The sequence below is a fragment of the Phodopus roborovskii genome, unplaced genomic scaffold, assembly GCF_943737965.1.
Source record: "Phodopus roborovskii unplaced genomic scaffold, PHOROB, whole genome shotgun sequence".
NCBI classification, from domain to species: domain Eukaryota; kingdom Metazoa; phylum Chordata; class Mammalia; order Rodentia; family Cricetidae; genus Phodopus; species Phodopus roborovskii.
In genome coordinates, this window is record NW_026126433.1 from 46,520,250 (window position 1) to 46,532,650 (window position 12,401).

At 41.1% G+C, this 12,401-nt stretch overlaps 2 protein-coding genes across 2 annotated transcripts in view; one reads left to right on the forward strand and one right to left on the reverse strand.

Moving 5' to 3' along the window:
* Cep170 (centrosomal protein 170) overlaps positions 1-5,357 on the reverse strand; it is a 78,519-nt gene extending 73,162 nt beyond the window's left edge. Inside the window, exon 1 of the mRNA XM_051186389.1 lies at positions 5,031-5,357. The gene's annotated coding sequence lies outside the window, so the exon portion shown is untranslated. The remainder of the gene's footprint in view (positions 1-5,030) is intronic.
* A 307-nt stretch (positions 5,358-5,664) lies between these two features.
* The window catches only part of Sdccag8 (SHH signaling and ciliogenesis regulator SDCCAG8), a 195,394-nt gene continuing 188,657 nt past the window's right edge, over positions 5,665-12,401 (forward strand). The window contains exon 1 of the mRNA XM_051186391.1: positions 5,665-6,227. Within this exon, the coding sequence (XP_051042348.1) occupies positions 6,161-6,227 (67 nt within the window). The 5' untranslated portion in view covers positions 5,665-6,160. The remainder of the gene's footprint in view (positions 6,228-12,401) is intronic.

A 12,401-nucleotide genomic window follows, 5' to 3' on the forward strand; every position in this document is an offset into this window, starting at 1 on the left:
GTGTGAAAGAGATGAGACACACAGAGGCAAAGATCAAAATATGTGTAAAAATATCATAACATTATTATAATAAAAAACATTAAAAATTGTAATAGGGCTCATTTGAAGTTATTTTTTGCTCCCCTGGAAGAAAGACAGTTACTGTCCCAATTGATCTTATTTTGCTCCTCTAGCCTATTCTCTCAAGGGTCCCTTTTCTACACTATCTAGAAGTGGAGGAACACTGAGCCCTGTTGTCTTCTACTTCCTGAAAGAATCCTAGGCTGCTCTCCTAAACAGGAGCAATCATTTTCTAAAAGGAACTGAGCTGTCCCTTCAAGCAACAATGATTTCCTGGTGCCAACAGGACCCAACAGGACCAGATAATGATCTATCAGATCACAGTTTGGCTAGTGCTGTTTGATTATGAATGCCCCTGGCTCCCACTTTGTCCTTTTCTTATATAAAGTATCCAGAACACAGGAGTTAGTATGTTGATCCTCTTGTTCCTTGCTAGTGTGACCCTAATGAAAAAGCTCCTTTCTGGTTTCACCTCACTCCTCTCTCCTCCCCATGCAGAGATGCCTCAATCTGGTTAGCTGGGAACTCCTCTGGCCCAGGACTCTGGTAACAATCTTTCCTTAAACTTTTTGAAAGTTAAATGGGTTTCCTTTCAAGTCCAGGGAAGAGTTCATGGAGATGCTGGATCTCAAGAATATTAGCAATGTGTGGGCACACTGTACAGAAGACTTGTAAAAAACTTCCAGTGCTAACATTTTATTGACAGTAAGACAACAGATATCACCATTAAACTTACAAAAACAGTAAGTCAAAAGAATTTTGACTTTGGTCAAAAAACAATTTGGCAACGTATATCATAGAAACACTTATTTAGTAATTCTGTGCTTGAAGTTTTTCTAAAATTTCAAAGGAGAGCTCATTAAAATGTTATATGTTTTAACTGCACGTACAGATATTCCATGTGTGTTCCTGGTGTCAAGTTCAGAAGAGGGTACCCGACTCTCTAGAGCTGGACTTACAGGCTGTTGTGAGCCACCACATGGATGCTAGAAACTAAACCTGGGTTTTCTACAAGAGCAGCTACCTTCTTAACTACTGAGTCTTTTCTCCAACCCTTAGTTTTTCAACTTGAAATGTGTAACATACCTACATAAAGAAAAATGTTGCAAAACTGCCATTTAGTAAGTGTTCCATGCAGTATTGATATTATTCACTTTATTGGTACTATGCCCCTTAAGAGAAATATTTTCTATAGCACTTATTAAGTATTACTGCACTAAAATGATTACTTGTTCTCTAACTTGTCTCATTGGTTTTTAGTTTTATGAAATGCTTGGGATTCTTTCCTACTTCTATTCAGTTGCTATTTGCTATTTGTATGTAAGTAATTTATATGACATTAGCTTTCCTCCTGTTAGTTTCTTTAATGTTTTTATTTGACATGTAAACAGGTTTCATACATTTGGCTATGTTACTTTGCCAAAAAAAAAAAAAAAAAGAAAAAAAAGAAAGAAAGAAAAAAGAAAAGGACAAAGAAATATGCTGTTGCACAATCATTTCGACCAAACCAGTTAAGATATCCAGTTTAATTAATAACAGACATTTCCTTATTCTTTTTATACCACAAAAAAGTGAACTCATTACTGAACACATCCCTCATAAAACACATAAAACACTAGAGCAAATATATCAAAGCTCACTATGCCATGGATAATTATTAGAAATCTTCATTGTTAAGGAAAATTAAATAAGAAAAGATGGGCTGAGGCTTTTATTCCACTAAACATGACCCTATTTTTTGTGTGAAAGAGATCAATGTTTACTCCTTTAATTATTAACTACTCATCAAACTTCGGTGGCATATAACTAATTCAGAATACAGATAGACAGGCATTTACAACTTAACATCACCTATCATATTCTTACTAGAACAGTACATAGCTTAAAAAGCTGATGTTTAAGACACAAGAAAAAAATCAGTATACATTAGATAGAAAACATATTTATCAGGAACAGAATTTTGTTGAGTGAATAAACTACACAGGGTCTGGTTAAAGGACCTGCTGAGCAAGCAAGAAGACCAGACAGGGTTTAGATCACCAGAACCCATGTAAAATGCTGAGTGGGCATGGAGAGCTATATAGAAAGGTATATTAGTCTTACAAGCTAAAGATAGGGGATCCATGGAACAAGCTGGCTAGTAAGACTAATCTTATCCATAATCTCTGAATTCAATAGATACCTGCCTCAAAATAAACACTGTAGAAAAGCAATCAAGGAAGATTTTAAACCCTGGCCCTCACATGCGCAAGCACATAAACGTTCTCTGATACATGCAAAAACACACACACACACACACACACACACACACACACACACACACACACACAGAGTAAACCCATCCAGATGAGAACATCAAATATAATCACCACCATCAGTGATTAATAAAGGATATAGTAGTAAAACTGAGTTTTGATTTTCCCCCAGTAAATAAAAAGAAATGAGTAAGTAAAACAATTTACTAAGCACAGAATTTTAAAAACCACTTGATGATGTGTGATTTCATTATTCTAATGCTAAAATAAGAAACATGGAGTTCCACACATGTATTCCACACAAAATAATCTTAGGATACCATGAAATTTATTAGTACAATATATTTAAAATTTTACTGAATAAAACTCGCATATAGAATTTAACTATGAATTTTTTTAAAACTTGGCTGAAATCTAAGCCCAACACAGTGTCGAACACCTTTTATCCCAGCACTCAGGAAACAAAGGTAGGTGGGTCCCTGAATATGAAACCAGACTATCTACAGAACAAGTTCTAGAATAGTCAGAGCTACAAGAGAAACCCTGTCTTTATAAAACTAAGTAACAAAGCTGGGCAGTGGTGCACATGCCTTTGGTCCCAGCACTCAAGGAGACAGAGGCAGGTGGATCTCTGAGTTCTAGGTCAACCTGGAAAACTTACAGAGTTAGTTCCAGGACAGCCATGTATAGCTGTGGCTCCAGAGAAACCCTGTCTTGAACCCTACCCCCTCCAAACAAACAAACAAACAAAAAAAAAATTGGCTGAAATCTAATACATTCTAAAAATAACATTAAGACTGAGAAGAATGAAGAACAAACGTTGTATTTCAAAAAAACCCTCATTTTATTACAAAATAAGCCTCCCAAAATACATTATCAAAAAAAGGTAACTATTAGTGTAAGTTGAGAATATAACTAATTAATGAAAAACAAACATTGCATTAAGTTCTTGTTCGTAGATTTTATTTTTAACACAGGTTATAGAGTTGACCACTATAAAATATTATGGAATGTCGGGACATATTACGTTTTGGTTATTAATAACCAGTCTCTTTTTACAAAAAGTACATGTTAAGACATTTTCCTTTAATCTATAAAATTCAAAAGGCCATTTCAGTATAATTAATAATTTATAATACAATACAAAGAGTAAACTAATACAACTGTTAAGAATCAAGTTTAAAAAAGAAAAAAGACCACTAGGGCATACATAGGAGAGATCACACTACAACAGTATAGACCCTGGTTTTGTTGGACTCTGCCTTCCATTGCTTTGGGGAGGCAGACAAGGCTGCCAACTTCGCCAGTGTTAGCATCTTAGTTTCTTCTAAGCCTATTTAGGTCCTGTTTTACGACACCAAAGTTTTATAGTACTTACAAATGGAAGAACTAAAAGCATCCCTGATTTATTTTTTTTTAACACTGTGGCAAAGACTTGCTTTTTTTCAGCGCTGAATTCCTAGGTCTCTGAAGGCTAAGTACATGTTTATAATGTATTTATAATGAAACTCTCACATTATCCCTCCGCCTGCCCCTCCTCATCCTGCTTCATCCTATCAGCTGCTTGTTTTAGGCAGAAAGGTTGGCACAGCACTGCAAATACCATACGCTTAAGATTCGAATAATTTTAAAGGATGCATTTTCAACTAAATGTTGTCTGCATCAACAAATTCCTCTCCAAAGGTTGAATTTTTATTAACATAATAAAAAACCAATCAATTTCAGAAACTGAACTATACCCGGCCTCTTTTTTGTTTTGTTTGCTTTAAACGTATCCTAATGTATTCCCTTAGGAATGTGAACGCATTACCCACCCAGTGGAAAAAATAATTCTGCTGGTTCATTTCTCTGCTAAACAGCTTCGCTGTTAGGCCCTATCTAGCCCAGCTTTCATTGTTACCTAGTAATTTTATATTGATCACCGAGGCAGACTTGGACTCTAGCAGGTATAAGCCTGTCTTCTCTTTATTTGGGAGGAAAGAAAGAAAGAAAGAAAAAAAAAAAAAAAGACAAAAAACAGTAAAACTACTCAAGACCATAAAATAGAGATCATATGACTTAGAACCCATTTCCTTGTCTTCCCTTCCGTTTCACGCAGCTGCTATTTCTCCCCCTAGACGAAAATGGAAGGGAGCCAGACCCAAACCCCACAACTGAACCTTAGGACAATGAAGCCCACAGGAAGCCACTCGCTCCTTCCGCGGGTTTACTACCCAGCTAGAGGCTACGTGGGGTGCAGTCGCGGGGCAGGCTGCGTGACAGCACGTCTTCCACGCCCTCGCGACACCACCCGAAGGCTGGTCGTCCGACCTCCCCTCCGCCTCCGCCGCCCGCCTCACACCCCGAAACCCACGCTACAAAAGGGATGGGCGCCCTGGAAAGCTCGTTCCCTAGCGGCCGAGCAGCCATTCCCTCGACGCTCCGCCCGAGGCGGCCGCTGCACAAAGCCGGGAGGCAGCTCAAGAGGACCGGGCGCACCGAAGGGAAGACGGCCCGGGGCGTCCGGCCGCAGTCCGTGGGGGAGGGGAGGGGACGAGAGGGGAGAGCAGGGCAGGGCGGCGGCCGCGCGGGGCGTCCCGGGCAGAGCCCCTCGGCCTCTAGGCTCGCACTCCACCCCGCCGCGGGCCGCGCCCCGACCCCGGCCGCAGGAACTGAGGAGGAGAACGAGGATGTGCAGAATCCCCTGGCCGCGCCGACCCCGAGCGCATCACTTACCCCTCACCGCGGAGAGGGACCCGACCGGACCGGACCGGGAGGCGGGGCGCGGCGCGTCCCGTCAGTCTCTGCCACGCTGTCCTCCCCCAAACCCCGTCGCCGTAGTCGCCGCCGCCGCCGCCGCGGAGCTCGGGCCCTTCGGCTCCTCTGGGCAATAACGTTATTCCACACACGCCCCACACATAGCGGGAACGGCAGCGAGCGACAGCTCAGTGCGCAGGCGCCTCGCAAAGGGCAAGGAGCCAGGCCCTCTCCCTCTTCCCCGGGCCTAGCGATGCCTGACTGCGCAGGCGCCAGACCCAGACAATGAAAGGGGGCTTTGAGGAGGGTCTCACACACACACACACACACGCACGCACACACTCACACACACACACACACACTCGTCCACTGCGCAGGCGTGCCCTCAAGACTCGCTTGAACAATGAAGAGCTGCCTGGCTGGAGTAGGACCGCAACCAACCAGGACTACGATTCCCAGCGGGCAGCGCGCCAACCCCGCGCGGAGGGCGGGGCACTGAGCAAGCTAGGAGTTGTAGAGTGTCCTGTCCGCCAGCTGCACAGTCCGGCTGTTTGGAAGGTTTACAGCTTCATTTTCTAGAGAAAAGCAATTTTGACAGAAAACTTAAACAGAGTTTACAGTGAATCCTTGAGAGGGCTTGGAGAGCAACTCCACGAGGACCCATTTTGAATAATCTAGGCCTTCGCCGGGCCTCTTTTGTCAGCGGGTCGATCCAGGTGGCTGGAGGATGGCAGGACAGCAGAACTAATCCAAGCGGGGCAGAAGGGAAAGGGCGCGGCCTGCCAGCCGGTTTCTTGGCAACGGGCTCAGGCCGCTAAACTGCCTGAGTGGCGCCCCTAGCGCATAGCCCTCTGGGAATCGTAGTGTAGCTGGAAGGCTCATAGGACTCTGGAGGCTGCAGACTTTGAGCCTGTGAACTACAACTCCCGACGATCACTATGAGGGCCAGGGGGTAGGAAGAGCCCCCAGGAGCTCGGTCCGGGGTTCCTGGCTCCCTAGTGACAGCCGCGACAAGAAGCAGGCAGGCATCCCCCAACCCCCCCAGCGCTAGGCCTGTCCTCGAAGGGGTGCACTGGACACTTTCCCGCATAATTCCCATCTCTGACCCCATGGCGAAATCCCCAGGGAACTCTACCCTGGAGGACAGTCTGGGGCAATATCAACGGAGTCTCCGGGGTGAGTTGCTCCGAATCTCAGTGCCTAGCTCCTAGGTACCCTGGGCAGTAGTGGGTGGTTTTCCTAACACTTTCCTTGAGCACCAGCCAGGCCGTGGAGGAAGAAGATGGATGTTGCTATGACCTTAAGGATAAAAATAGTTTGATTTTGGTTGTGGGGTTAAGCAGCGCTGTTACCTCTTTCTAATGGTAACCTGACCCAACAGGGTACTTACATCTTGACTTAAATGTTTGTCAACTAGTGCCAGTTCAAACTTCTGGACATCTCTATGCCTCTTTTACCCTGTTGCCATACTTAGCTGTTTAATCCAATAAATTCTCATTCATATTTTTTACACATTCAAAATCTTACTTAGACCAGAGACAAAACACTGCTAATTATTTGAAATAATACGATATTTATTGATCTACATTATTTTTATATAGCAAAGCATTTAAAACTTTATCTTACTAATGTTCCCATTTTACATGTCAAGAAATCAAATCTCAGAGAGATTGAGTTGTAGGCCAAACCCATACAGCTAGTTGGTTAGTACCAAAGGCAGGTATCGAATTCAGGCCTATCCATCTTCAAAACCTATGTATTGTTATTAATCAAGTCATAATTACTATAATCAAAGCCCTATTTAGTTAAGTCACGTTTTTCGGAACAAAATACCAGAGGAATGATTATTTGGCCAAATGGTGTCCATACTTAGAGTTAGCTCTGTCATCTTGCCAACATACATAACCTCTGGGAACATGAGTCCTTGTTATATTGAAGTTGTAGTATCAACTACACACTGATTATTGTGGGGAACAAATGAACAAAATAGTGAACATAAAACAGTGATTTTTCAGATCTTAAAAAAAAAGCATTCATCCATAGGAAGACATGCATGTTAGGGCCTAGGAGTGTGACTCAGTATTAGAATGCTTGTCTGGCATGTGGAAAGGAAGGAAGGTGAGATGGTCATATAGTAAATGTGGGATATAGAAAATAATAAATTCACTAAAGACTTAATTCTATTGGTTGTTATGCACTTTTTCCTATTATGCATTTTTATAGATTATGACCAACAGTTAAAATATTTGAATCATTTGTAACCTGATTTATTCTGCAAATAATAATTGAAGCCTGATTTGGGTTGCTCATACTAGCTCATGTATTTGCAATGAGTCCCTATCACAGTGGAATCTTTGGGTTAGTGAGAAAGACAATAAATAACACAATTGCAATTTCGTGTGGTTTCAAACTATGGTGACAACCAATGTTTGACACATAAATACTAAGTGTTAGCCGCTAACATTTGCTTCCTTAAAAATATGTAATTTTTTGAGAAGACTGGAAAATTTATTTCCTTGACTTTGTAGGTCTATTGTTTATTGGCTGTATCTATTAACCTATTGATAGTTCAAGATTTGTTGGGTACCCAAGTAACTGCTTCCAAACTTTTTGTTTGGAATCAAGAAAAATACTGTGCTCAGAGATATTAATGGTTTTAATTTTTAATTTTTAGGTTGGTAAGTTTTTCTGATTTTTTTGTTGTTGTTTCATTTAGTACTTCTATGACATAATTATGGGCCTTTAACCACTGGGGAACTATTTAAAAGTAGTCATTTTGATATAGTCATGTGGTTTATCTGACTGGAGCAACAGGGAATGAAGAAATGGCAGATACAAGTAACATCCAGCTGTGATTGAATGGACCATGGTCTCAGATGGAGAAACAGCAACATCAGTCTGGAAACTTAGCAGGAATAAGGGGTTTCTGTAGGGGAGCAATCTGGGGCTGCAGTCATCTGGGATGAGGAAGCTGTGGTCTGTACTTCCAGCACGTACTGGTTTTAGGTACAGGTCACCTGTGTCCATACTATGAGCAGGGGAAGCATTGGCATTCTGCAGAGCCTGACCAGGGGAAGGCCTTGACATCCCGATGGGTCTGAGGCATTGAAATCCTTGATATGTTTGTGCTCATGTCAAATATACAATTCACTCAGGATTTCATCTGCTCCCCACAATTTGAGGGGTGCCTTAATATTAAGCATTTTGTTGATATAGTCACAAGGCTAATTTCAAACTAGTTTGATAGAGGGTGCTTAGCTTGATGGTGTAGCTCTTCACTAGTCTGTACAAGGTCCTGTGTTCAACCTCCCACACCATAAAAAGTAAATCTTGTAGTAATGTGTGTAGTAGTGCTGCTATTGCTTCCAGTAACTCTAACATGAAGTTCTAATTAAAGTAAATTTAAAATGCATAATTAATATGATAGCCATTTAAGGTCAAAATATTTCACCAATGGTAAATGTGAGGTGGAGAAAAAAAGATAAACATTTGAAAACAGTTAAGCCATAATTTTAACAGTGATTCAAAAAGTGGAACTTGATTTTCCCCTGGTTTTCAGGAAGTATTGCTTATTGATTTAGTGACTTCTTAATTGTATTAGTACATACAACAATATCTGGAAGAAAACAAAACAGGATTAACCCTGGACTTGAGCAGAGGTAAATATCAATTACCACTGTCAGAGAGAATAATTCCCTTTAAAGTAAACTTTTCTTTCTGAATAGTCAAACTGTGGCAAATATAATGTTTAAGAGTTGTGTTATAAAATGCCTTCCCAAAGTATTGGTCTTTTAGTCCTGTTTATCCCTGAGGCTGTAAAATAAGTGTGCATTCACTAATTGCTAGTATCTCTTCTTTTTTATGAAATAGCCATATGAACATTTAAGTTTCCAGCTTAGTCAAAGTAAGCATATCACTGGTACCTTGGAAGCCACAGAACTAAATCTGTGACTGGAAGGGATTTTGTAGGCCTCGGGCAGTGTAGTTTTGGATCTATTTACTTAGGTAGGCATCAATCAAGGTACACAGTTGCCGAGAGACATTTGTAACTAGGGAAAATAGCAAATGCATCTGCTGTTATAGCCTTCACAAAATTATATGTTCGAGCATTTGGCCCCAATTGGTGGCACTGTTTTTGGAGGTTGCAGAATGTTTGGGATGAGAGTTCTAGCATCACTCCATTTTATCAAGTAGATTATATTTCTCAGTTATTCCTCACTTTGTGTTGCCTGTAGCCTTGGTGAGAAATTGGGGGAGAGACTGTGTGGCACACACCAGAACTATTACTTGGGAGTTTGAAGGAGGAGGCTGAGCTCTTCACTTCTTGGTTGTCTACAATGCAAACAAGCTTAGAGTTCCTGCTTCCAGGAACTGAGAGGCCACCCTATGCCACACCAGCTAGGATACAAAAGGACATTTGAACGGTGTGTCAAAGCTGTCAAGTTGATCCTCCCATTTAAATTTTATGTATTGCTCTGGGGATGTAACCCTGAAGTAGAGCAGTTGTCTTGTAAGTTAAGGGTCAGTTAAACCTCCACCATTGAAGTAAAGGAGTAAATAAATCATTTCAATGCATAATTGTATGTGAACATGAGATAAAATCAACTGGTTTACAGCCAAGAGGGGAGAAGAAAGTAAGAATTACAGTCAACCCAGGATGTTTTTGTATTGCACATTTGAGCGTGTGCTTCCAGTATTAAAAAGGAGTGAGGCTGCAAGGTAACATGGTGTCTGTCTCTACTCACAGAGCCCTGCCACATCCCTGGTACAGCTTGGGGTGTGAGTGCAGCAGAGCAACAACGCCTTTTTCACCTGAGCAGATGCTCCTGTCCATCCACCTTTGGCTGAGTGGGCAGACTATTCCAACAAGCTTGTCTTTGATGGAACATACTTTCTTTTCTATATATACTCTCTGCAGCTCTCCCCTTTCCCTTCAAAACACTGGTATTTCAGCTTCTAGATGCAATCTGTGGAGAATATGACAGAGTCAGGAGGGAATGTACGACTAAGAGCGAGATCACTGAACTTCCTGTCACTTTGCCGATTAACATCTGTGAGACCTGGACAAGTTAATAAATTGGATTTGGATTTCTGCTTCCTTGTATGTAAAGTTAAAGACTTGAGAATTGTAGCCTGTAGGAAATATGTAAGGGACGTAATGAAAGATATCAGGGAAAGGGTAGACGTGTGCTCAAACTCTGTGCTTTGTGCTTTTCATTTTCTTCCTGGCTTCCTTCTTCCCCCACTTCCTTCCTTCCTTCTGCTTTTTCTCTAAGAAGAAAGCCAAGCATAAACACATCTAAGAACCCAGTGTTCCCTCTGTCACCTGGAGTGCCGGTGACCTTTTCATTGCTCTGAAGGATAAAGATTGTGCTCATGTCTTAGGAAATTCAAATGAGTTGACATAGTACACTCAAAGTGAGAAGGGGACTGGGGCAAGAACGCTGATCTTGAGGAAGATCCTTTTCTTTGTATTTGACATAGTTAGAGAAAACTGGAGATAATGTTGATGGTGGGTGTTTTACTTGGATGTAGGGAAGAATTCACATCTGCAGAAGGGTTGTATAATAACAATACTAACTGAGAGGTTTGCATGTATGCCAGCTACCAGTGATGTCATCAGGATCTTTGGCCCACTAAAAACACATGGTTCAGGGAAAGTTTCTGTTTTTCTCAGATTTACTTATAACACATTTCTTCTTTTCTATTTTCATAAATATTTTCTGGACTATTTTTTTTATCCTTTGCCATGTGTTATTTGTATTTATGTATCTGTAGGTACACATACACTTACATGTACACTTTGGGGAATGTAAAAATAATTATGAGTATTTTTGTTTATATATTCATGTTTTTAGTGGTCCCTTTGTTTTTTATTTGTATGTTTTTTTCCTAGAACAAATATCAATAAGCAAGGCATGGTAAAATATGCCTGTCATTCCAATGTTGAGGAGGCTGAGGCAGGAGGAGTTCTAGTTCAAGGCTACCCTGGGTAGTTGAAAACAAATAAACAAACAAAATCCTGGTTTTCTTTTTCCTCTATTAATGAGGTAAAATAGGTAAAAGACAAGATTTAACAACAGACAGAAAGGATGCTTCATGGTAGTCACCCTGAACCACAACTGTGTGTCTAACCATGTTATAAAATTATAAGGACACTTTTTTTGTGTTCTTGGAAAGAAGATGACATGATATTGAGATAATGAGAAAAGTTATATTCTCTCTCAGCATCTTTAAAGTGACATTACCAGCACATGGCAATGTTTTCATGTGAGCCCAAAGGTAAAGAAAGTCTCCTGAGGTGCACTCTGCACACATCTCAGCAACCTGCATCCGATGGAGTTCACCAAGCCCACCAGAAGGTTGGAAGGAGTGGACCTGGAGCAGATACTATATCAGGCTCTAGCCTTGCAATAAAGTAACCTAATGCAAAACTTGGTCTCTTATGGTAGAAATATTAAAGAATATTAACATTATGATAGTAATATTGAAGAATCCTACAGTGACAGTGGTGGGATACAGTTACACCCTGCCCTACCAGTGCTAGTAAGAACAGCAGGCTATGCTGCCCATTCGTCAAAAGGCTGTTGCTTTTGTAGTTTAATAATGTGACAGGTGTGGCAGGTATGGCACTCATAGTGGACCTAGCTCCTCAATGCTAAGCAGAGCTATTTTGCTTCTTTCATCTCAACCAGGGACAATTTGTCTGTCAAAAAAAAAAAAAAAAAAAAAAAAAAAAACAAGAGGAGTGTTGCTGGCATCCCTTGAGTAGAAGCTAGGGACAGTGGCAAAGATGCATATTCTGGTTCCTATGACAATGTTATCAGGTCTGAAACACCAATAGCACTGTGTTCAGAAACTATGTTGTAGCCTTTGCAAGATACTCAAGAAAAAGTAATTGCAATTATGAATATACACGGTATTGTCTGGTGATTCTACCCCAATTCTTCTGCCAGCCCAGCTAGAATCAATTCTCTATTGGTAAAAGGACCAGCTACATTAGTCCACCCTGCTTGTTCTCTAGGAAACCATGCAGCTGTCTTCTGAACTGGGCTGTGGTCCAGTCAAGTATGAACAGACACGTTTTTCTTGTCTCCTTGTGGTTTCATTTTCCTGTTTGTCTGCCTAGCCTAAGCTTGTGTCAGGAACTGCAGGGTATCTCATATCTCAGGCTAGGAAATGGTTCATTGCTTGTTTTCTCAGAGACAGCTGGGCACTTTACAGGATGAGTTCCTACCCCTGACACTAGGACATTTCTCTTTCTCGTCTCCTAGGCAGATGGAAAAATGTAGAAATTAATAATTGATTAGATGAATGTAGTTGTTGGCCTTACACTGAGTGGTACTTGTG